The 27,442-nt window shown below is 34.6% G+C and overlaps 1 protein-coding gene across 1 annotated transcript; it reads left to right on the forward strand.

The window, feature by feature from the left end:
* The first annotated feature begins 1,114 nt into the window (after positions 1–1,114).
* On the forward strand, positions 1,115–27,442 carry slc17a9b (solute carrier family 17 member 9b). The gene is made up of 13 exons (NM_001002635.1): positions 1,115–1,485; positions 3,016–3,213; positions 9,034–9,173; positions 13,178–13,277; positions 13,367–13,497; positions 17,642–17,738; positions 20,371–20,467; positions 21,042–21,129; positions 21,376–21,410; positions 22,850–22,965; positions 23,690–23,745; positions 26,432–26,461; positions 26,574–27,442. Exons 1-13 carry the CDS (start codon positions 1,355–1,357, stop codon positions 26,750–26,752), a joined length of 1,398 nt encoding a protein of 465 aa, NP_001002635.1. The 5' UTR covers positions 1,115–1,354; the 3' UTR covers positions 26,753–27,442.

Raw genomic sequence — 27,442 nt, forward strand, 5'->3', positions numbered from 1 at the left:
AAAAGCATTTTTTGCAGCATATAGGAGTCCAATAATATTGGGAAAGTATTTTGTTTGTTTTGACCTTCATTATATTTCAATACAAACTATAGTACTATATATGTACAAATAGGTTTTTCTAATTAAGCTCTTATTAATTATCGTTTATTTTACATTTATTTCATGTTATTAAGTTGTTGATTTTTTTTGCACTAAATTTAACATTATATGTGTTTTTTTGTTTATTGTGTGCATTAAGTTTGCTCAAAATGTTTGATTACTTCAAATTTAATGCTTTTCTCCAGTCATTTCCTAACACTTTATTTTATTTTATTTTATGTATTTTTTTTGTATTAATGCTTAAAGAACAAAGTACAGAACAATTAAAATACAAAAATGGAAAAAGGGCTCAGGGGTGTGCAAAAAACAAAAGACAAACAAATATTTGTGTAAATAAACATACCGAAAAATGATAAGGGCCTTGTGGGATTGCTGGATCTTGAAGGTTTCAAGTAAAAAACGGTTTAAAGTAAAAGGTTTCAAGTAAAAAACGGGTTAAATTAGTGCTTGGATTTACGTTGTTGGTATAATGTTTGAATTTCTTTAGTGTTGCAGGATGAAATGGTTTTTGGTTATTGCAAGTTTCATCTGTGAATATGGTACTTGGTGAATATTACCTAAAGATTAACAAGCTTCTCTTTTTTTCGTTACAGTTAAAAAATCCAATAATAATGCACTTTTTGGTTTTATATGCCACACTAAGATAAGTCATTACGCAATTTGACGTAATACATTTTTGCATTTTTGTGAGCAGACTTATTTTAAACGAGTGTTCAAAAGAACCGATTCGGGCTAACGAGTCAGTACCACATTAATCTAATGAATTTGCCTCTCATCAGTCGTTTAATTATGTTTAATAACTAAACGTATCCGCTCACATTCCGCATGAAAAACAAATCGCATATTACGTTCAGAGATATTTATCCAGACGAAATTCTGTCTGACAGTGTTGTTGTGAGCGAGTGAAAGGGGCTGAGTCACGTTACTTCCTGGTTTGAGGCGCCAGTGGTTGGAGGAACTGCGTGGCTGAAAAAAGAAACTGACACGTGGATGATCATCAACACTTTAGGAATCAGGAAAAGGCTGATTTTCTCCTCGCTGCAGTTGCGAAAGCCGAAAGCCTGCTCGTGTGTGGCCGTCGCCGGAGCGCTATGGATGCGGCAGAGCAGCTGTGAGGAGATGCTTCCGCCAACAAACTCCGACAGAAACATCTTTTTTTCATTGCTTTGCTTTTTTGCCTGTCACGCTCGCACAGACTGACCCGAGAGGACACACACGCTGAGGGACGCGGGGAAGGATATATATATGTCGTTGAATGGCAGTTCTACAAAAACATGGAAAGAACTCTTGTCCAGATTTGTCCAGTATTAAGGAAAACCCCGCAGATAATATCGGAGCAGCCGGATCACAGAAGAAGTGGACAGAGTCAAGTCAGAACTGGACAAGGTGAGACCACCTCACCAAACTTTCATCCAAATAATGCACATAATTAAGTAGTTTATTATGATTATGAAGTTCTGTAAATATGCTGCATTATATATTAATATTTTTACAAAAATATATGAATCCGCTGTATTCTTGGACATCATTTAATGTTTTAAATTTGTCTTGGTATTATTAATTTCGCTCTTATAACTTTTCAGTTTATCAAACATGTTAGTTATTCTTTTGTAGATGCATAACTAATCACTAAACGCTTTATAAAGTATTTTATTGACCATTATTGAAGTATTATTTATTTTATAAAAAAGCCATAAAATCCACGTCTCCTTTGCTATACATGCATGGTCAATGATGAGACCACCTAGTGCGGTGTCAACATAAAATGACGTGTACAAACGTTATTTCATAACTACATAATGTCTATTAAATGGAAGTAAATTGTCTAGTTTAATGTTTTAACTTAACTTTTGTATAAAAAATAAATAATAGAAACCCAAAATAAAGGTGAAATAATAGTCTATTGTCTTTCAGTGTAACTGATTTTCAGTACACTGTAAAACCCAAAATGTTAAAGTAACAAGCCATTTGAGGTAACCGATTGCATCAAACCATTTAAGTTCAAAAACTAAGCCTAATGAGTACTTTAAACTTAATCCATTTGAGTAAATGAAGCAATTTGAGCACAGTAAAACCCAATAAATGAAGAGAACTCAAACCAACTGAGTACTGTAAAAACCCAATAAGTTAAGGCAATTCAAACCGTTTGAGAAAACCGATTGCTACAAACCATTTGAGTTTAAAAACGAATCTATATTAGTACTGTGAACTTACCTCATTTAAGGTGAAGTAATGAGGTATTTAATTAACTCCATTACCTTCATCACTGAGTTCAAAACTCTTTTCAAATGAGTAAAATTAACTTTCAGTCAAATTTGGAGTTAACTGCACTCATTTCATTTGATAAAGTTGACTGTTGCCTTTTACAGTGTAAAAATGAAAAGTTATACTAATTCTCACATTGCATATTTTTAAACAGGGATTATAACGTGATCAAAAATAAAAGCTTTTTTCTTGCAAACAGGCAAAACTGGTGTAAAGGACAAAGGAAAAATAATAAAAAATAAAATGACAAATAATTTTGAGGCTGCACTGTGATGTATCATTTTCTTTGATTTTGTGGTATATGAAGTATTTGTACACCAAATGACGTGTAGTGTGTCTTTTAATCATGTTTAAAAATTGTAATTTGTAATTTTAACACTAAACAAGACTTTTTTTTTTGTACTGAGAAAAATATTTTCTAAGCCAGATGATTCAAATAAACCTTGTTAAATTTGTAAATAGAATAAAAACATAGTGAATCAGTGCATCTGAAACAAATGAACCTACATCAAACTACCTGCCAGAGCGTAAACTGAATTTGTGTGATTTGGCCTGTGTGATTCCTCCAGTGAATCTTGTTTGGTGTAAAAATTTAATTAAACAATAATTTAAAGGCTACTTGTGTCATATATTGTATCTTCATGTCCACAGGCCAGTAGCGAGGATCTGGACAGTGGTTCTGCTGCTGGGGACATGCCTGCTCTACTGTGCGCGTGTGGCCATGCCTATCTGTGCCGTGAGCATGGCGGAGCGCTTCAGCTGGTCCAAGAGAGAGACGGGCATGGTGCTGGGCAGCTTCTTCTGGGGCTACTGCTTCACTCAGGTCCTTGGAGGCTACGTCAGTGACAGGTTAGAGCCCACTGAATCCACTGTTCCCATTCCTCAACAGGCTTTCCACATGGTTTTAAAAGATGTGAGTTATGTGATGTAAGTATTTTAGATGTTAGAATTAATTTTTCTGTCTTACGGATATCTATTCAATTCACCTTTATTTTGGTAGCCCTTTTACAATGTAGATTGTGTCAAAGCAGCTTCACATAAAACATTTTTTTTGGTGTTTAAGTTCAGTTCAGTGTGGTTTAATAATTAATACTGAGGGTCTAAACCAGGAATCACCAATCCTGGTCCTGGTGGGCCGGTGTCCCTGCAGGGTTTAGCTCCAACTTGCCTTAACACACCTGCCTGGATGTTTCAAGTATACCTCGTAAGACCTTGATTAGCTTGTTCAGGTATGTTTGATTAGGGTTGGAGCTAAAATCTGCAGGGTACCGGCCCTCCAGGAACAAGTTTGGTGACCACTGGTCTAAACACTGAAGAGCAAATCTATCGATGCGTAGCTCTACCGATCCCAAACCATGCAAGCTTGTGGCAACAGCGTAGAAATTGGCGAATTGGTTAAATTTCTTCACAAATTGGCGAAAGTGAAGAAAAAATATCTTGAAAGAAACCAGACTCAGTTAGGCACCACTATTTTAATTTCTCTGCTGGCCAAACGTCTTGTGCAGAGCTGTAGTCTCAGCGGCGGAGGCTGTAAGCTGGGCCTCAGCGAAGGCTCGTCTGTCCCTGGGGCATCACAGGATTCAGTCTCATGCTCTCCACTACTCCATGACCAACGCAGCAGCTGCTCAGGATATGGCCTGTTCCAGGATATGGAAACCTTGGGATCATCTCGTCGCTGGTCTTAAATCGAATCAGTGACTTTGCATAGTCTGAGGGCCTCGGGATGAGAATCCCCAGGTGGAAATGGAGAATATAGAGAATATCTAGCAGGGCTGCTGTTCATAGTGTATATAAACTAGATGCAGAAACCTGTGTGGAAACCCGCTTAGTGATGCACCGAGTGCTTTACTAAACGGATAGGTATTTAATCTAGTTTTGAATTGCGAGAGTGTGTCTGAGCCTCAGACATTATCAGGAAGGCTATTCCAGAGTTTAGGGGCCATAAATGAGACGGCTCAACCTCCTTTACTCGACTTTGCTATTCTAGGTACTACTAGAAGCCCTATATATTGTATATCTATTGGCTAGAGTTCCCCAAAACAGTGACAAAATTAACATTTACAAGATTGATGGATTAAAGGCTTAATAGATCAACGGTTAAAGTCACCTCATACTTTAATTTCTCATCAAATCTTCGAACCAATCAAATTTTCTCTAGTATGTCCCGCCCACTTAAATACTTTTTTTGATAGCTTTTTATTTGATGCGCTTCATTTCAACCACTCTGACTGGAAGAGCTATGGTTAAAAACAAAATGCTATTGGCTGTTTTTAAATAAGGGGAGGAGCTACTAAATTACATCACAGATTTCGTTACCTCTAAATGCTCATTGAAATGCACAAAAGTGACTTAGAATGGTGTTTTTTTATTTTATGGTGTTGTAATTTTTTTTATTACTTCTCCAAATATAATTAGCTGTGTTATATTTACAAATGGGAACAACATGGTGATTTTAAGTCTTACATTTAATTTGTAACTTTCCTAAAACCTGACTCAGTGAAATCTGCAAAAATCTTCAAGCTAATATTGGAATGTCTTTGTGTAATTAAAATTTAGGTTAATTAAAAAATAAAATAACAGTTTGAAATGAGTTAATAGAAGTTCTATAATATGTTAATAGAAGTTCCATAATATTTTGTGGAGTGTTACTGCGTAGCATTTCGAAGAGCACCTTCCAGTTTCAAAGTTAATGTTTGACAGAATGTAAATAATTGTGACTACTGAAACAGGATCAGTGTTCAGTAAATGAAGTACTATCTATTTATTCACAGTAAAAGAACTACTCCCCGTGTAATGTGTAAAGGTGTAAACTTGGAAAGGATGGGTGGGTGCACGTTCATTTATATATTTTTAGACTTTATGCTAATGTGTCAGCAGTTTCCGTTTCATACTGTAGGTGTGTCTGTTTTAAAAATGTCAGTTTCGACTGTGAATACTGCTTTAAATATTTGCTGAACAGGTTGTGTTTGATATGCAAACAGTTATGAGGGAGCTTATACAGTTGAAGTCAGAACCATTAAACCACCTTTGAATTTTTTTTTCTTTAAGTATTTCCCAAATGATGTTTAACAGATCAAGTAAATTTTCACAGTATGTCTGATAATATTTTTTCTTCTGGAGAAAGTCGTCTTTGTTCTAATTTGGCTAGAATAAAAACAATTTTTAATTTTTTAAAAACCATTTTAAGGTCAAAATGATTAGCCCCTTTAAGCTATATATTTTCCATAGTCTACAAAACAAACCATTGTTATACAATAACTTGCCTAATAACCCTAACCTGCCTAGTTCACTTAATTAACCTAGTTAATCGTTTAAATGTGACTTCAAGCTGTATCGAAGTGTCTTGAAAAATATCTAGTCAAATATTATGTACTGTCATCATGGCAAAGATCAAATAAATCCGTTATTAGAAATGAGTTATTACAGCTATAAGGTTTAGAAATGGGTTGAAAATCTTCTCTTCGTTAAAGAGAAATTGGGGGAAAAAAATAAACCGGGGGCTAATAATTCTGACTTTAACTGTACATGCTAAAGCACACCAAGTGTGTTCATTGTGATCATATACCTGATACAGTTTAGTTTTTAGTTTTCTCATTGTTTACATTAAGATGATAGCAAAATAACTGCAGAAATTCATAACATGATGCGCACTTATACTTTTACAGCACATTCTAGGTCTAGTAGCCACCAGAGAGCCACAACCTGCTTAGAAATAGCACCTAAAGTGATGAAGTAGGTGATGCAAATGCATTAGTCTCCTGCTGCAGAGCTAAAAAATGAAACGGCACTATAAGGCTTTGTAAGACAGGGCATTTTAAACTGGGGTCCAGAGACTAGACCTCAAGGGGTCTGTGAAAATGTTTGGAAAAAGCATGAAAGTAAAAAAAAAAAAAAAAAAAAAAAATATATATATATATATATATATATATATATATATATATATATATATATATATATATATCGTAATAGTAAAATTAGTTAATAAATAGCCAGTTTCATTGAAAAAAAGAAAAAATATATAGTTGAAGTCAGAATTATTAGCTTGCCTTTGAATTTTTTTTCCCTTTTTTAAATATTTTCTAAATGATGTTTAACAGAGCAAGGACATTTTCACAGTATGTGTGATAATGTTTTTTCTTCTGGAGAAAGTCTTATTGGTTTTATTTCGGCTAGAATAAAAGCAGTTTTAAATTTTTTAAAAGCCATTTTAGGGTAAAATTATCAGCCCCTTTAAGCTATATATTTTTTCAATAGTCTACAGAACAAACCATATAATTTGGGTTGCACCGACTAGTCATATTTAATGCTCTGCCGTGACACTTTTTGATTGACGTCGACTAGTCGCACTTTGCAGATCTTGTGGTTTGACTTGAGCTACATGACAGCTTTACACACACGTGTCATTAACATTCACTAAATGAAATTATGATTATTGAAATCTGATTATTTATTTTTAATTTATGTTTAGTAGTTTTTAAAATGTTATTTTTAACATGTCAGCGTCAAAGATTCACGTGAACTTTTGAGTAAACTTTAAACCGTAAAACAGATAGCAGTTAGGTCGCTCCATTCAAATACCCTAGAGCAGATGATGGGATGTTGCAAAATATTTGTATCTTGTGTTTTATTGATGACATCACCAGCGACTAGACGACTTGACTTTGATAACATAAAATTCGACTAAAATCTAAAGTCATTCAAGCCCTTATATATACATAGACAGATAAAATAGTGATATTTTATGATTAATCATGACTAATCGCATACAAAAGAGTTTGTATTTACATGATATGTATGTGTGTGCTGAGTATATTTATTATGTATATATAAAAGCACACACATACTTTTGTAAATACAACCAGAGATGGGCAGTATTTATGATGCATGTATTTCAAATACAAAATAGTACATAATACAAAATTTGTTTATAGGGTTTATGAAAATGGCTTAATAGTTTGTATCAAAGTACTTTAGTGTCTTGCATACCTACAATACTTCATTGGCATGCCAATAGTTGATTTGCAGATGCGCTGTGTAGGTATTGACGAGGAAAGATGTATGCCTAAAGATGTCAAAGTGGCACAATACAAGTTAAAAACTCCAGACTCCTGTTACATGGCAGCAGCAGCAGAATATATGTAATGAAATGTTTATGTGCAAAAACTCCAGCTTTTTGAGATATCAAGTTTTATGTTGTGTATTGAAGAGCACAATTGCAAAAAAAAGAAAAGAAAAAAATACATAATTTCTGAAAAATTTGTACAAAACTTATACTAAAATGAAAGAGAAACAAAGGCTTATGAATACCTTCTCATATATATATATATATATATATATATATATATATATATATATATATATATATATATATATATATATATATATATATATATATATATATATATATATATATATATATATATATATATATATATATATATAGAGGAGTAGAGGTGAATGAGTTGGCAAAGAAGCTGAATTAAACTTGCTCAGAGAAATGCTGTTGCTGTCAAACATTGTTTACTTCACTAAGGGTGCTTTCACACCTACACTTTTGTTTCGGAACACATCTCGTTTGCCCAGTTAGCGGGGTTCGTTTGGCATATGTGAACAGGGCAATCGCACTCTGTTCCGCACCAAAGTAATCGCTCCGAAATCGCTTGAATGAGGTGGTCTCGGCTCGATTGAAACGAACCCTGGAGCGGTTCACTGCAATCGTTTGCAATCATCCGGAGACTTGCGAAACTTCCCGCCCTACTCATAATTCTCTCTTCATATAGCCGTAAGCCTATTACATATCCATAAAACACTGTGATATAACCGCGCTCGGATCGGATCACTTTCTCACTGCAATCGAACCGCTCCAGGGTTCGTTTCAATCGAGCCGAGACCACCTCACTCAAGCGATCTCGGAGCGATTACTTTGGCCTGTTCACATATGCCAAACGAACCGCGCTAACTAGGCAAACAAGATGCGTTCCGAAACAAAAGTGTAGGTGTGAAAGCACCCAAAGTCAGTGTAATGGTTAAGGGACTGATCCAATGGCCTTATTGATGTAAGGTTAAAGAAATTCCATGCTTCCTAGTAAAAGTATTTTGTAGTATTTTCAAAACACAGTATTTTGTTTTGATACATTTGTGGCTTCTGTGTTTTGTAGTTTATTATGATGTATGTAAAATTGAGGTATTTGGTATTTGATTTTAAAATACATTTCAATGTCCCATCCCTGTATAGAGCATATTTGCATATATATTCAGAATAATCTATAATTTTATGTTAAACAAAATATTTTAAAAATCTAAATAAACATTTTCTATAAATGTATATACATGGGTGTGTGTATAAAAATAGATACACACAGTTATGTTGTAAACAGTACTAGATTAAAATAAATAAACATAAGGCAAATCATAATAAACAAACATAATAAACATAATAAACAAACAAATAAATAAACAAATCAACAGCATAAATGCAGGTAATCAAATAATTATAATAATAATAATTAAAAAAAAGCAAATTTGATTAAAATTTGCATACACATTACAAGACCTGCATTTGCATTCTGGATGATATGGTTCTCAAATACATTCAAATGCAAAACTCCCCAAAAAGTTTAGATTTATACTCATAGATGCTTTGTTTGTCTGGATGTGTGTGTTGTTCAGGGTGGGAGGAGAGAAAGTAATGCTGTTGTCAGCGGCTGCATGGGGAGCAATGACGGCCTTCACACCAATCCTGGCCCATTTCTGCTCGCAGCCCATCTTCTCCATGACCCTCTCCCGCTTCCTCATGGGTCTCCTTCAGGGTAAGCAACCTTACACACACTGCTGATTGTTGATTATTTTTTTTGATAAATATTGAAGCGTGATAATACTTTTAACCTTGAAAAAATGACAAAACAATATTAAATCCCTTCTCTGAGGGATTGCAAACTGCATTCACGCAGTGCTTTTGTTAGAAGAAACTGCTTATTTCGCTTCCAGATTGCTTGCAAATTACTACATGTTCCTTTCTGACCCCCTTTTTACGAGAAGAGGTCATTTGCTGTGGAATAGAGTGTAATTGTGCTGTGGTTTGTAAAGTGAGGAAGTCTAACTAAGTGGTCTAACCAAGTAATTATGCTGTATGTCATTGTATGGCTGTTGTGTTCTCTTAAAGCAGTCTGTAAACAGGCATTGGGCTACTGTAAAATGTGCCATTTTGATAAGGATTATCACTTTACTCTTTTTATCAGCACAGAGGGGGTCAGTTCAGCTTTTTGTCCACACTTTAAGGTAACAAGTAATTAATGGCATCAATTTGTCAGGTATTCAACTACCAGAAAGAGTATATTTACATTATTAATCAGAATGATTAATAGAAATATGTGTGTGAGCTCACTCTACTGGTTAAGCCTGTCACTCAGAGAGGACAGTTGTGCATCTGCTCCTGGGTGGTGTAAATATATTTCCAGACATTCCGTCACCTCGGAATTATAAGGTTCTATCTGCGTTCTAAATGATTTTGAGATAATGAGTTTTAATGTTTTTGCATTCCATAGCATCACTTGGTGTGTAACATTTGTTTTTTAAATAAAAAGTCTTAATGTAAACAACTTATAAAAAAGCATCCCATAATGCAAATAAGTTGTCATTTAATAAGAACTTGTAAATAACTCAATTTTGACAAAAATGTCTGATAGAATCTTAGAATTTTAAGGTGACGATTTATTTTAAATTCATATCTCATTAGTGATTAGCTAATTGGAATGTTTCAAATTGTGATTTAGTTTTAATAAATCGTTTAGCCCTTATTCAAAAACACAATACTATGATGAAATATTACTTACTGGAGTATAGTAAATAACTAGCTAATTACTCTATACACAACTAAAGAAATCAAATGCAATTTACTAGAGCTTCTTAAAAGGTTATTTGCTGCAGACTTTTATAAAGATATTAATTTAGTTTAAAAATATTAATCAAAAATATTATTTATATAAAACAAATGTAATTTATATGAAACAAAATAATAACGCATTCACTAATGAAGGGTTGACTTGCTGAATCTACATTTTTGGTTCAGAAGCAGTACAAATGCAGATCTGAATGTTTGCTGTGATTTTTAGTTTAATACAATTAAATTCTGAATTGTAGTTTGAAGAATATTAGAGAATAAGTTTGCATGGATGTTTGAATTGAGTTTATAATCTTTTAAAGAATAATGCCAGGGAAAGTACTTGAATTTCAGACACATGGATTCAAGGCCTGGTAGTAAGTACTTAAAACCATAAACCAATTTTACTTCAAATTTAATTCAAGCAATTTCAAGGATCTGTGTTTGTTTTTATTTCAACAATTGAAATTAATTGTCAAAAAAAGAATTAAAAAAGTGGGGAAATATTACATTTCCATCTTATACAGTAGAGTGGAGGAACTATGATGTCAATTTGTATGCAAAAACCCGGTAGCGAGTTAGCATTTCAGCAGTTCCGGTTTCCTCGTCCCAAAGTCGATGGGTTTTTTGTATGGGGTTTCAGTAAAATCGCTTAAATAAGGTTCGTGGCTAACACAAACTCAAGATACTTTCACGTTTTGTTCTACGAGATAAAACACATCAGTTACATCACACTCTTGATTTTTTAAAATCGGTTATGCTTGGGACTACAGGCGGTGTCGGAGACATTATACGTCATCAAGCTGAACTGGACTGGAGTACAGCTCGCTTGCGTTGGACATTTGGATTTGTCAGTTATTTAAGTATTTTCATGAATAGTATTTTATTGTGGTGTTTTTCTAATCTGGAATTCATATTGTGTGTAGATGGTGCCTTCATTTGCAAAGGCTGTCGAGACAGACTAATTTGTTGATCATTTATTTTAATAAAACGATATTATAAAGATACCACTTTTCAGTGCAGCCTGCTCTCAATAATGTAAATGTGTAAGAAAAACATACATATTAACTGCCATTTTAATGTGATCAAGTGATTTTTCGTCAGTTTTTTTTCTTCATCTAAACACATTTAACTTCATCATAACTGCAATATTTACACTCCTCCTTAAAATGTATAGCAGATGTGACTGTATGAGCTGCTGTTCGCTGTACTTCATGACATAAAAAGAATATCGAATGTTCTCGATCCATGATGGAACTTGCAGGCATTTGATAGACTTGTTCCTCCTCACGCCTCATTTCTGTCCTCTGTCAAGGTGAGCAGACTGTGTGCACGCGAGCGATACACTTATTTAAATACATCTTATGATAATACTATGTAGGCACATTTATACATACAGTTTCAAAACTTTAAGAACAACCGTAAAGCAAAACAGATGTATTTCCCTTGTCAAATGATCCAAAAGGCACGTAGGTATATGTGTTTTTTGCGTATTTATTTGTTTATAATATATAGAGTGGATTATAATATAATAAACAGAGAGATTAACTCTTGATCATGGACCATATTTCTAAAAATAAGCGTAAAAATTTGTTTGTAGCAGGGTGGTGCTGACGTCGCAGACGAGCGCCTCGAAGGCTCTATAGCCCGTTTATAGTGTAATGTTAGCTTTTCAGTTCTTGCATTTTAGATTTAAGGTCCAAAAGTGCTCAAAGTTGTATTTTTGTGTGAGGATTATCCAGCGGGACAAAACGTGTAAGTGTAATGAACAGTGCAATGAACGGTTTGAACAAAGAGCTTATTATTTGCAATCTTTGAAAAGCCTATGGGAAAATCCTATAGGGATTAAAAAGGTGTTTGACGTCACATCAGATGTGTGCGTATGCTGCAGCACATGCCTGTGTGTGTGTGATCACGTGATATGCGTTTTCAGCGGTATAGTGTGGACGGAGAGCCATTCAGAAATGCTACATGAAATGCTAGTGTGGATGTGGATCATTTTCGTTCTAAAGTGTAATTTTAAAACTAAGAGATATTAGTATAAATGGGGCCTAAAAGTGTATGTTTCATGAGCGGGTTGCTGCTACGATGGGAGTGGGGTGGAGAATCACTATGCCAGCTCAGCATCGTGATGTTTATCAGCCATTGGCAATGGACGATGGCATCATCTATCAACTCAACCCTAGTATAAATCCCAAAGGAGCCTGATTTAAAATGAATGGTGCTTTAAAAAGTCTTTAAATCTGCTGTTCATGAAAGTGCGGGAACCCACATGTAGATCTTTTACTTCTATTTTAGTGTTTATGAAGTGGTAGAAGGCTACAAGAAACAAATAATTGATTATTTACACACAAATAAATACATAATTTAATAAATAACTATTATATGTATCACTTGCCACAAATAAATGTAGTAGACTAGAATAACATTGACCATTTGTTGATTATTAGTAGGGCCAGACAGAATCTGTCAAATCAAAATTTTTGCTATTTTTGTAGAATTTTGTAAAAACAAAAATCTGTGGATTTATGCAGAATGATTTTGGGAGTATCATTACTAAACTTAAAATATGAAAAAACGTTAATTAACTTTAATCTGATGATCAGAACGCAAATACAATTAGATCCACTTATTTGGTAAACAAAGCAAGTCTCTCATATAATAAAACTACTAAAAGACAGAAAATATTACTTACAAACTGTATTGTTAATAAATCATAAACATTTTTATATTTGTCAATAATATTACTGACATTAAGTAAATAAATAGACTGCACCAAAAAGCTGCAGATTTTGTGTGGGCCTAGTTATCAGCCACATTATGAACGCAATAGTAATCCACTGATGGTGCTGCAGTGAATGATAATGTTTGTTTTCACTCTCTTACTCTCCCTCCCTCCCTCCCTCTCTCTCTCTCTCTCTCTGTGTGGCTCAGGTGTTCATTACCCGTCTCTGGCCAGTCTGTGCTCTCAGAAGGTTGTGGAGAGTGAGAGGGGTTTCCTCATGAGCACAGTGGGAAGCGGCTCATACCTGGGGTTAGTGTCTGATACTGAACTCTGTTTACAGCCTCTAGTTCATGCAGATGTGTCTTTGAGTGTGTGTAACTGTGTGTTTGTGTGTGTAGGACTCTGGTGATAGGAGGTGTGGGCTCTCTGATGCTGGATTTGTACGGCTGGGAGAGTGTGTTTTACGTCTCTGGGCTTTTGTCTGTGCTGTGGGCTTATTGCATGTGGAAATATCTGCTGAAAGGAGAGGGTATGTACAGCACACTGAAACACACACACACAAATACAGCAATATAAATGCTAATATCTGCCCGGGTACCTTGCAGCTTGATTTTAGTTTCAGAAATGGATTACAACTGAACACAACTCTTGTAAATCTTAAAAGAAAACTTTTTTTGAAAATTGGCTCATTTTGGTGCAGTAGGTAGTGCTGTCGCCTCACAGCACGAAGGTCGCTGGTATTGAAATACTAGATCCACAGACATTACTTTTGACACAATATTTAAAATATGTGATTAAAATAGCCATTAACTTCTCTTTTTTTATTTATTTATTTTTGGTAGGCCAGTAAAAATTTTGCCAGGGCAAATAAAAATCTAAACAACTGGCCCGATCGAATCAGTAGACAAAATTCTTAGTGTTGAACCCTGCAAGGGTTATTTTGTAGGAAATATCAGCGTACTTTTATAGAAAAAAAAAAAATAAAAATTATATATATATATATATATATATATATATATATATATATATATATATATATATATATATATATATATATATATAAATTAATCGACTGCATTTAAAAGACTTAAACTTGTAATTTTGGCTATTCGAATGTAAAATTCAAAAAGACAAATACTATTTCAATTCAAAATATAATTTATTATTAGAAAATTTGGTGTAACTTGTAACACAGATTTCTACATGTATACAGCATACCCACAATAAACCATCAAGATCCTGGCTTGACAGACATATTTATTACAGAAATAAAAACACAGGCATGGCGGTACCATTTGAATTTCAAAACAATCAATGCCAATAAAGATATTATTGATTTCCAAGTTGGATTCTAAGTGGACTGCAAAAAAAATGCCAAAATACAAGTATTACAGATATGGAAAATGGAAAATTACAATAATGATAATAAAGTATTGAATACAAACAATTGCACTCATTGCAGGGCTGGACTGAGACAAAAAAAACAGCCCTGGCATTTTGGGCCAGAGCGGCCCATTACATCAATCAAAATGCTCCCTATCTGTGTGTGCCCTTGAAAATGTTTACCAACTCCCATTCTATAAAAGCACAAAAGCCATATATAGGAAATAACGAGAGTTGACAAATTAAAAACTTTTTTATAATTTATACTTTTTTATATTTATTATTATTATAAAATTATAATTCACACTGGAAATGTGTGTGTCTGTGTGTTTTGAGGGAGCCTAATAAATAATAAACATAACAAAAACTGCCTGCTGATGCACACAGTTAATGTTGATTAATAAAACAAAGCTAAATAATAAAAGCAATGTGTCAGAGACCCTAAAAAATTGTTCAACTCAACAATGAAACATCAAACAAAGCTAAAAGATTTTACATTGTCAATCAAATAACCTTAAACAATTGAAAAATGCAACAAATATTTGTTTCTGTCCGAACTACAAAACTAAATGTAAAAAAAAAAAAGTTACTTAAGTTGCACAATAGTTTGATCATGTATACATATCATTATAACCATATTGTATACATATTTTTTTCACTATAAGCCTACATCATGCTGACGATCAAAAACACAATAGCATGATATCTTAGCGATTGTCTTCTGACCGAGTGCATCTTGAAATACAAGACTGACACCCCTCATAGAGCTTGAGAAGCAGACATTCTTTAAAATTTGTAAAATAAAGACTTGCAGGTTAAGGAAACAGCATAGGAGGAAGTTGCCGTGGTGCAGATTAAAAGTTTTTAAAAAAGTATATTTATATGGACAGATAGGTAACTAGATAGAATAGACAGGAATATATTGATTTGTGCCCCGCTGTATGCTGCAGAGTGCAAACACAAATGTCAAAAGCCTGCTCTCCGCTTCTGCTCTTCCGACTATTCTGACAAATACACACCTACGTTACACAGAGCCCAACATGGAAGTTTGTGGTTTGGTCAGCCCAATGTCAATAAAGAAAAAAACCAATGGGCTGCAAATTATGTCGCACAGCCGCTCTGTCTGAAAAAAAACCTCTTACTTTCAGAGCGTGACAGCTCAAAGGATTGTCAATCGCTTGGGCAGAAAAACATGACAGTCTGCTAAGTGTTTTATGGGCCAATCAGATCATAAGAAGATGATCAGCCCGGCCCAAAAAGTACGTCGACTCAGCGGGAAACTGCCCCTGGCCACAACAGGAAAAAAAAACTTTTTTAAGGCGTTAATTATTTCAAATTTATCGAATGCGTTAACGCATTAATTTTGACAGCGCTTATATATATATATATATATATATATATATATATATATATATATATATATATATATATATATATATATATATATATATATATATATATATATATATATATATATATATATATATATATATATATATGTATATGTATATATATATGTATATGTATATATATATATATATATATATATATATATATATGTATATATATATATATATATAGTTATATATATATAGTTATATTGTTATATTTAAACCCATACCTACACTGTATAAAAACAACCTATAGAATCTACCCAATAAAATTAATGGAACAATTTCCACTCACTTTCCACTCACTTCTGTAGGGTAGATTCTATCACAAATATTTGGGTAAATAGAATCTAAATGTAACAGTGGTAACATACCAAAAGAAATTAGGTAAGGTCTAACTACTAATTATCATTAGTAATTACTTAAAAATTTGAGAAACATTTACTCTACTTTTAGCAGCAACAGTTCTTTTACTATATTAATACTAATCATAATTAGCCAATAAAAATGTGTTAAATTAATAATTATTTTGTGAAGGGTAAGTTTAGTTAAAAAGTGTCAGGTGCGCACATGACAGTTGAAAGTATCGCACACCAGACGCACACATTCGCATGCTATTTAAAATGAAACTAATCAGATGGCGCTCTGTGATGCGGCAGAAATATGAACAGTGTCACGAGTCGTGGCTGGGCACTGCCGACTTGGGCCGCCTGTGTGTACACCCTGATAGAGACCTATGTTTAGAATTCTGAAATGAATGCTGCTGCATGTGTGACCCTCTTTAAGGTTAGTTGAACTCGCTCATTAGAGACGATCATCAGCAGTTGTTTTGATTTAATGCATTGTTAGAGTACCGGAGCATGCCAGACATGTACAAAATGCAAGCAATTTTAATATCTTGTGGTGACTCATTCTCTAAAATGAAACAATTCGGAAGAACAACAATGGTGTGCTGCAGATTCGCTCTTTCAGCCATGTACAAAACAATATATTTGAATAATCATAGATGCAAATGCTAAACGTAACTTACTCTCATTTGTGGGTGAATGTTTTATCTGTCGATAACGCACGTCTGTCGGTAGCCGTCATCAACGTTAGCAGTCAGCAGCATATGGCATCAACAACAGACACGGGGAAGCACATAAAGGTAAAAGGCTGATATTTGAGTAATGTTATACCTTTTAACAAAACAAACTTACATTTGCATTCATGTATAAAAAATATAAACAAAAACTTACCATTTAGCTTGACAAATAGTGATGCCGCCTCTCCACTGCAGCCATGACATCGAAAAATATGAATTCCACACTTGCCGCCTGGACGTTGACGCATGTGCACTTTCTAGAACCAAAGCTAATATGGATAAGTTTTATTCACTTTTTAAATGTTTCTGTTATTACTGTTAAAAAATAGGTAGCGTAGATAGAATGTACCCAATTATTATGTATTTTACCTAGTAGCTCAAATAATTAATTAAAATCTAACTGCTGTAATGAGTAGCCTTTAACACCCCCCTGTGTAATTATTTTACAGTGTAAAAACTCCAGTAAATCCAGAGAAACTGAGAATAACATAGATCATACAGAATAGACATGTTTACTAACATTATAAATATCCTTCTACCACCATAATTGACCAATCAGAATCAAGTGTTTTAGATATCTGTATAATGCTACGCTAATTTGGTAAAAGTGTTAAAGCCATTTTTTGGTATCTTGGCTGATATATGGGTAAATGTAATAAAAATAATAGATTATCACTGTTAACTAACAAGTGCTTGAGGATCAGTGTCTGTGTTTCTCCAGTCAGATCATGCAGATCAGACGCAGCAGCAGTTCTGTTTTGGCCTCAGCAGGTGTTTAGCTGTTGTTTAAAGGCCATTGTGCTTGTGTTTGACAGGTCCCATCATCACACTGGAGTCTCTGGGCAGTGCCGGGACTCAGTCCAAAATACCCAAGAGGAACTGGCTGCGGCTCTTCAGACAGCCAGCTGTGTGGTGAGATTAGCACCTGAATTGTGTGTGCGTGTGCGTGTGTGAGCGAGAAAATGGATGCTGAACAAAGCGTCTTTACTGATCTCCATAAAAGCCTGATTCACATCCGCTATTTATAGTGTTTCTGACTGCACAGGTGACGTGGATGCTTTAGTTTGAAAATGACATTAGTGTATGAGGAAAAATGTGGATATTGATTCTAAAGGACTGCTGCTGTTACTGCCCAACTGTCCTTGTGCTTGAGAGAGAGAGTGTGTGTTCTGGTGTTTATGATTGTTACTGATTGCTATTGTTCTAGCAATAATGCACTGCAAGTAATGTATTTTTCTGCTTTCCTTAATATAAATCCAAATGATTTTTATTATTAGCTCTGTGGCCAATAAAGGGTTATGGTCTTCGCAAACGTAGCCTAAATGCAAATACTAGAAGTTAAGCAGATAAAAAAAGAACCATACCACTGCCACATGAATTTGAAGACAACACTTTAAATTATAAAAAATAAAATAAAATATGAAACTGAAAGGTCATAAAATGTTAATTTACTCACCCTCAGGATATCCATAATGCAGGTGAATTTTATTTTTGGTAGATGATTTTAAGCTGAAACTGAGGTAAAAAAAAAAAAAAACACACACATACAGTACAGTCAAAACAAAATGAATAAACCTCAGCAAATAATCCTGAATGTGTTCATGGCACTCTACAAGCTTTGTTGCATTGAAAATCTATTGATTTTTGGACAATGACCTGAAAATGCAAACTCAAATTCTGTCATAATACGACTGTTTTATATCTAGCACGTTTTCAGTTGTGTAGCAAGCAAAACTTGTCAGTGTGCGATATTTCATGCATGCAAGGACTGCTCGTCTCACTCTCATGTGCTCTGTCCTAAAGCAACTACCATATGCTTAGTGGTTGGCTGGAGGTGTGCAGGAATTACACCTATTACTAAGCCATACTTGCATGCTATTTCAGACCTAATATTCAGAGTAGCGGCAAAGAGCATAGAATCACCAAGAGACGACACTCTAGTGTGATTTGGGGAAACGGCCATTTTGGAATGAAAATTCCAATAGAACAACAGCATATTATAAATCTGTAAAATAAACTATTAAAAGTGCTGATGATTGTGATGGTAAGTGTTGTATTGTCATCTTTCAGGTTGTATCTCAGCTTTAATGCGCTTTTAAAATAAATAAATAAAAAACAAAGCAGCTACTTGCCATCACAACAGCGATAAGATCCAATGGACAGCCGACCGCTTTCACTCCAAAATGGCGGAATCCGGGGCTGTTGCTGGGCACTGCTGTTGCAATTGAACATTCTATTGAGTGTTGCCTCTTGGTGATTCTAAGCTCCTTGGTAGTGGTAAACAATAGGGAGCACATCACAGGTTGTCATTCTTTAAACATGAATCAATGTGAATGCATTCATATTGTATAACAACTTCATGTCAGTAAAGCAGGCTAGGCGGAATAGCGCTATTGTGTTTTGTTTGTTAAGTTTAATATAAATCTACATTATAGATGCTGTAAAAAGGTCCCTTATGAAACTAATAATAGTCACATCAACCGTTCACCTTAGGATTTTAGTGGCTTAACAACTCGTCTGTGCATTTAACCCATTCATAAAACAACAACATCTGTTTTAGCTTTGAGTGACTAAAATAGTTTTAAAACATAACATTACCTGTCTAAAAGAAGTACTTCAGCCATGGTGTCATCCATCCTCCAGCGTGCAAAAGTAACTCCAATATTGATTCAGCATTTGTTTTTACCACTCTCATCTCTCTTGTGTGCTCATGTCATGAACACAGTGTGCGTACACGCGCTAATGGCGGATTTGCATGAACAGATGTGCAGATGTACAAATCTACATTTGCTGAGAGACATTTTGGGTTACTTATCAGAATTATGGGAACTGTATAATATAATTGTAGAATATAAAATTAATATAAACACATTTAGATCATTTATTTTAATCAGTACTATTGGAATGTGAAGAGACTTTTAACCAGCAGAACAAAAAATGTTTCTGTAGACAATCACCTCCTGCACCTTTAATACGGCAGTAATGTGCTAAAGTCCCTTTTCACATTTCCGGGATTCTCAGCAGCAGAAGTTGTCATAGGTGGGTAAACTTAGAGCGCAGTGAATGGGAGATTACAAATCTTTTTTTTTTACAATCCTAATTGCTGTAGTAATAAACGAAAAACACCACAATGGTGTTATCAAGACTTTCAGAAAATGGGGAAAGTAGTGTGAGTCTGATGACGGCAGTCAGAGGAGAGAATAATGTCAAATTTACTGCAATTAATTTGATGCAAAGATGCTATGAAACATTCATAAATGCATATAAATGTTGAAATTTTTTTAAAAAGCAAAATATTAAAAACTTTCAAGATTTTATGATGACCGTTAAACGCGTCGTAACAGTTTTGTGAAAAGGTTCCATTAGCTGTTGGCCATGATCAAATGATTCCATGTCATAATTCCAATTCCTTCCTCCATTTTTGGGGGTAAATATTATTTTCTTTGTCTTTAGGAAAAGTAACTAGGTGTACCTTCAATGTCTTTTTTGGCTTGTTGGTGTCTTCATTTTAAACAAGTCTTAAACACTCCTGTCTGTTTTTCAGCGCCGTCATTATTACACACTTGTGCACTGCTAGCACCTTCTTCACACTTCTGTCATGGCTGCCAACGTTTTTCAAGGACACCTTCCCTGATGCCAAGGTAAACTGAACAGCGCTCTTTCAGACAGCACGAGAACATGATCTGTGTCAAAGCAGAAGAATATCAGTGTGCATACTGCGATTTCTCTCCGTCTGTGTGAGGAAAACAACCTGTAATTGATTTCTGAGACTGCGCTAGTCATGTTAGCATGTTCCGGTTAAACTTCAGCAACAGGCTTTATATTTTAACGGGGTAGTTCATGCAAAAATGTAAACTTTGGCATTATTTATTCACCATTCGCTTTATCCAAACTTGATTGAGTTTCTTTCGTCTGTTGAACACAAAAGAAGAGATTTTGAAGAATGTTGGAAATCCATTTTATCCAAAGCCATTGACTTCTATGGTGTTTTCCCCTGCTATTATGGATGTCAATGGCTACCGCTTTCTTCAAAATCGCTTCTTTTTTTTATGCAACAGAAGAAACTCAAAAACCGGTTTTAAACAAATGAATGGTGAGTAAATAAAGGTTTTTGGATGATTAATTTCTCAAAACTGTATTTTCAAACGTACATGTTGTTCATTGTGCGCATCTGTGTTTGCGTGTGTGTGTGTGTCTGCATGTGTGTTTCCTCAGGGTTGGGTGTTTAATGTGATCCCATGGTTTGTGGCCATTCCCTCTTCCCTGTTTAGTGGCTGCCTTTCAGACCATCTAATCAGTCAGGGTACGAAAACACTCATACACGAAAGCGTTTGTTCCTCATCTCCATGTCTATTTGCTGGACAATAGAGAGGTATTGCCTGTTCCTCAGTGTTGTGACTCTGCTCTTTCCCACCGCTGTTATGAGTCTGTTTGAGTTTTATGGTGTTGTAAATGTCAAGTCTACACCACTATAATTGTCTTATAAAAATGGTCAAATGTTCCTCAGCTGGCACGCTAATGCTCTTGCTTCATTCTTTGTCTCTTAAAGGTTTTGATACTGCGTCAGTGAGAAAACTCATGCAGGTCAGTTTGAGCTACACACTTTGCCTCATCATTACTGTATTAATTAAATCAAAGAGAGTGTAAAACACTACTGATCTAAAATATTAAAGAGCCAGGCTGATATGCATGCAAGGTCAAAAAACACTTTCGTTGTCTTACAATATGCATTTATTTTTACTTAATTATCCCAACGACTCTCATATGATCCGTTTAGCACATTTTTATGAACTGTGTACTGTAAAGTTCCTGTCAAGTTCTGACAAAGTCCCACACATCAATAGTCTCTTCCGATCCTTCCTTTAACAAACGGCCGACGAATCCCCCATTGTAAGCATGTAGATTGCTGAAGCACTCTTCAGAAAAATGACGGTAACACAGCACAAGGGTGGGGCTATAATGCTGATGTTTTTTTTTGTTTTTTTTCAAAAATAAACTTCAACCACTGACTCTTCACAGCCTCATCTTTGAGTAGTTAAAATTACACTAAATTTCCCTCACACTTCAGAGCACGTCTTCATGACATTATTTAGCCGGGATCTGCTACAGTGTTTGTCTTCCTCTTTTTCTTTCTACTGTGTTTGTGGGTGAAGCCAAGGGATTCAATTTTCCTGGGTCTGCATGTGCAACAAATGGGCGGGGCTTAAGTTCTTTATTGACGTCACTCGAGCTAAAGACTCAATACAGCGGCAATTCATTCAAACCACTCCGAGTCGACTCTTTTATACATGAATCAATATTTAAACATCAGCTGGATATTTTACTTCACTTGGAGCTGTGTTACACATGGCATGGAAGGTCATTTTTAAAAACAAATAGTAGGGGCTCTAATACTAATTCAAATAAAATGTTAATAAAATATAATAATAAAATAAAATGTTGATTTGGTATATAATCTATTTAATTCACATTTTAAATGTTTTTTTAATGTGAAGTAAGTTTGAACGTTCAAAAGAATAGCATTTAAAGGAAATAGAAATCTTTTGTATCATTGTTGTCTTTATTTGACACTTTTAATCAATTTAATACTTGAAAGTATAAATGATCCATACAAAATGCTAATCACGAGGGATGCATATGGACAATTTTGGCGATATCCTGATATTTCATCATATATGGAAGCGGTAACCGATATAAGGGCTGATAAATATATACCTTGATATAGCTGGTTGCAAAAGGCAAACAAATACAGTAAAGACACAAACTGTTGTAAATTGTTTGTCGGATGTGTGCACATCACTTGAAAGACAACAATCAAATCTCATTTACCAGCAGAAATAATCAAGATTTAATGAATGTAAATAAAAATGTTTGATTTTATTTTTGTTATTGGGATGACAACGATAACTTCGGCCAACACTGATATGACAGTTATCAGTATGTCGTGCATCCCTACTACTGACTGTAAATGGTTTAACAGTATATATATTGTATAATAATGCATTAATCTGCGTGTATTCCAGTTCTTTTCCATGGGCGTCTCCAGTGTGTTTACTCTGTTTCTGTGTGGCACCACCACCTTTCCTGCAGCTGTGGCTTTCGTGTCCGCTACTATGGGCCTTACCACATTCAGCCACAGGTAAAACCACTGACTGCTTACGTGTGGATTAAACATACAAACATGAGAACACAAGGAAATGCTGGCCGATTAATCCAAATGTAATTACAAATGCTTTTGAGCAAAGCTGTGATCATGCACATTTTGTCAGGGAAAGAAGGTTGTATGATCAGCAGTAAATTCCTACAAAGGCTAGAGGGCGATCTTGTGTGGAAACTCCAAATACCCTGAAAAAAAAAAAAAAAAGAAATACCCATAGATTTGCGTTATAAACGAGGATTACTACTACATTGATTAAGCATAATCAAACGACTACAATCACATTTCACAAAAAGGATTTATCTCCAGCACTACACTGAAGTTATGAAGTGAGTTTGGAGTATAAACATTATTGAATGTGGTATTTTCAAATGCAGCATTTACTACATAGATCCATAGTTCATAGTTCAGTGACACCGCTGTCATTATCACAGAATAATCTCGATGTCATTATCAAACAAATGATTTAGATTTTGAATATTTTTGCCTATTTTGTCAGTAAACTACTGTTCATAAATGCTGCTTCATCTGAACGCACCTGCTGGAGGTTTACTAGAACAACTTTTACTGAAGAAAATGTGCATGAAAATCTCCTTCGATTGATCGCCCAGATCATGGTTTTAGTTCTCAGGCAATGGAAGCACCGATCTTCAACAAATGCATAATGTCAATGTCCAAATGTAATTGTCTTTCTCTGTCTCTCAAGTGGGGTTTCGGTGAATGTTCAAGATCTTGCTCCCTCCTGTGCCGGTGCTTTGTTTGGTATGTACTGTTCACATAAAGGGATAAATCTGTATGTGTGTATTGCTCAACATTTCTCTTCATTTTCCATCAATACGGCCCTAGATAAGGGAGAGCAAAATCCCACCTTCGGATTGAAAGCAACTAATAAAACACTACGTTTTTAACAAATGGCTAGCAGAATGGGGTCAGTGCTCAAAAAATGGACTTTTTGAAATCCAGCCTGAAATGGGAACAAAATCCAATTCTTTTATTTTTATTTATTTATTTATTTATTTATTTATTTTTTTTATCAAAACATGATGAGATTATGGCGTATCGGACACATAAGACTCACACATGAACATTTACTCAAGGGAGAAGAACCCCCAAAATGTCAATATTGCAACAGGTAAACATATTCTTGTGGATTGCCCCGTTTTTAATGTTATCAGATGACAATTTTTGTCTAGGGAGACTTTAAATGAAATGTTTTTTTAAATATTGAAATGAAATATGGCGTAAAATATATGCTGGATAAGTTGGCGGTTCATTCCGCTGTGTTGACCCCAGATTAATAAAGAGACTAAGGCGAAAAGAAAATGAAAGAATGAAACAAAATGTTTTTGAATGTGAATTCTTGTAAAATTAAAATTTTATTCATTTTTAGATTTTTGTCTTATATTTGATCATTATTAATGTATTTTACCTTGTGTATTTATTGCTTTTGGTGACCTTTAATTGTTAGAATATTTTTATAACGATAGAGAAGTGTTATTTATAAAATGTGGTAAACTTGATCTTTTTTTACCATGGCATAAAGAGAATTTTAAGTTTATAGCTTCTATGGCTCTCTCTCCTCTGACTATAGAAGAATTTTACTTTAAACCATGTTTCTTGTTGAGAAATAGAAAGCAAGGCATTTTTAGGGTAAAAACAACATACAGGCGAAACAAAAATGAATACAGTGGCTCCCGACGATGCATTGAGGTCTGTGCAAGAAACAATAATTTGCACCCAAACATACTTTGTCACATTGTCACATGCTCCAGACTGTTGTGAGCACGATCAGGACAGTTTGTTGAGGTAATAATGTTGTAAAAATTATATTTTTTGCTAATACCAGTGATTTTGCTTCAGACAACCTTCATTTATCATCTGGAGATATAGATCTTATTTGTTTTCTGCATTTTATTATTCAACAAGGACCACAATTGTCGTGATTTATCCATCATCTAAAAATCTTTTGCTCTACTGAACAAAAAGATCTCTAAGCTGGGTTCATACAAAAAGGAAAATGAAATATTTGCAGGTATATTGTAAATGAAGTATATGCGGGGCATGTTTGCGGTGAATCTGGATTTTGCCTCAGTTCAAATAATTGTACTTCAACTAAATTTTAGCTTGATGTAAAAAAAAAAAAAAAAAAAAACATACTAAAGTAGCGCGATTATGAACCCAGCATATGATAGTCTGATGGTGAGGCTCATTTTGTTTGTCTCCTTTAAATCATAATACGTAGGGCTGCTCGATTTTGGTAAGAATCATAATCATGATTATTTTGGTCATAATTGTAATAACGATTATTCAAAAACGATTATCAGTTGAAGTCAAAATTATTAGCCCTCCAGAGAATTTGTTTTTAAATAAATATTTCCAAAATGTTTAACAGAGCAAGGAATTTTAACAGTATTTCCTTTAATATTTTTTCTTCTTTAATAATAATTAAAAAAATAATTTTTTTCTTTTATTTCGGCTAGAATAAAAGCAGGTTTAAATATTTTGAAACCCATTCTAAGGTCAATTTTATTAGCCCCCTTAAGCAATATATTTTTTTAATAACAGAAACTACTGTTATACAGTGAACTGCCCAATTACCCTAATTAAGCCTTTGAATTGCACTTTGAATCTGAATGCTGGTAGTTTGAAAAATATCTAGTTAAATATTATGTACTGTCATTATAGCAAAGATGAAATAAATCTGTAATTAGAAAGGCGTTATTAAAACTAATATGTTTACAAATAAGTTGAAAAAAAAATCTTCTTTCCATTAAACAGAAATTGGGGAGGAAAAGGGTTGCTAATATTCAGGAGGGGTAATAATTCTGACTTCAACTGCATACATAATAATTTTTCACCCTGCAAAGGAAAGTAAAATAAATACAATAAAATAAAAATATGAAACAAACCGTGCTTTAAGCATCTTCACTGTAAGAAAAAAAAAAAACACTTTAATGTTCCTTCAGTCAAGAGCAGTGAGGGATTTTCTCCTTTTGATGTTTGATTAGTGATAAAAACTGGCGGCAGCAGGAATATTGCGCTGTCACTTTAATGGTTTCTCTTTCACATGTCTTTTGATTCTCAACTTGTTTGTTTATTACACAAATGAGGGTTACTATGAATAATCAATAAACACCGCGTTTTGACACTTAATTGACCCTTAAAGCGCCCACGTTAAGATGACATTAGATGTGTGTGTGCTCTGCTTGTCTCAGTGTGTGAGTGAGACCGAATGCTGATCGCATGCTTTTGACTGTGTGCACGCCACACACACACATAAGCATGCAGTCTTTCACGCTTTTAAGAGAAACAAATGTGTACAACTGAAAAGGGGGCGGTATGCTGTATATGATGCAAATGTCATTTATCTCGATTAATGGTTTTTCACAATCATTAGAAGTCAAAATCGGCCCTAATATTATGTCTTTTTTTTTTCTTTTTCTTTTAGGGGTGATGAATACCTGTGGAGCGTTTACAGGTAAGAACAGTTTCAATACATTTATTTATTACCCTTTTTAAGGATTAACAGAAATGATCCTTTTACAGTGTGTTTATTAGTATTTAGCAATGCTCTGTGTGTTGTCATTTAGGGGTCATCATGGTGTATTTCTCGGGGTACCTAATCGAGACCACAGGTTCCTGGGCGTCAGTGTTCGGCCTCATTACAGTGGTCAACTTGCTGGGTTTAACAACATTTCTGAGCTTTGCAGAAGCTCGCAGAGTGGATATAGATCTTGCCAAAGGTCGATACCACAACATCCACATATGACAGCACACAGTCACCATCGGGATCTTGGGAGAAATGAGCAGCTCTGACAGAAACCAATCTGAAGAGACTCTGGTTTCTTGATCACCCTTTGACTTGTCATTGGCTGAAAAGAGTCCAGGAAAAGCAGTAGGAGATGCTTCATATAGCTGTTAGAAGTCATCATGAAGAATGTTACTGAATAATTTAAAGGAACAGTTCACCCAAATATGAAAATTCTGCTTCCTCCACTGGTTTCCGTTTTCTCTGTTGAACACAAAGGAAAATACACAAATTATTGGAAAAAAAAAAGACTTTTTGTTTATACTATGGATGCCAATGACTGCTTTTTTCCAACATTCAGCATCATCTTCACGTGTTCAACAGAAGAAAGTAGTTCATAAAGGCTTATAACCATTTGAGTGAGGAAATAAGAAGGACATTTTCATTTTTGGCTAAACTATGCCTTTAAGGTCCTTGCTTTTCATTCCGTTCTGTTTTAAAAACAGTTGCTTTAATATCCTCATTACTGTGACCAAAGCAGTTGAGAATCCTGCAACCCAATGTACCGTCCATTTAATCCTGCAGAGTTCCAGAGTCTGGGTAATGACTATGTTAAGTTATTCATTTCTACATTATGGCCAATGCATGACATAAATACCTCGTCTCAGACCTCTCAGAGTTTGTTACTGCAGTTAAAGAGCGTTACTGTCA

The sequence above is a fragment of the Danio rerio genome, chromosome 23, assembly GCF_052040795.2.
Source record: "Danio rerio strain M-AB ecotype USA chromosome 23, GRCz13ab, whole genome shotgun sequence".
NCBI lineage: Eukaryota > Metazoa > Chordata > Actinopteri > Cypriniformes > Danionidae > Danio > Danio rerio.

What these genes read in the sequence shown, in the direction of transcription:
- slc17a9b (NM_001002635.1), top strand. Translation starts at nt 1,355, where the DNA reads ATGGCAGTTCTACAAAAACATGGAAAGAACTCTTGTCCAGATTTGTCC. An exon ending in ACACCTTCCCTGATGCCAAG is followed by an intron (nt 20,468 to 21,041) that starts GTAAACTGAACA and finishes GTGTTTCCTCAG; the next exon opens with GGTTGGGTGTTTAATGTGAT. An exon ending in CTTACCACATTCAGCCACAG is followed by an intron (nt 22,966 to 23,689) that starts GTAAAACCACTG and finishes CTGTCTCTCAAG; the next exon opens with TGGGGTTTCGGTGAATGTTC.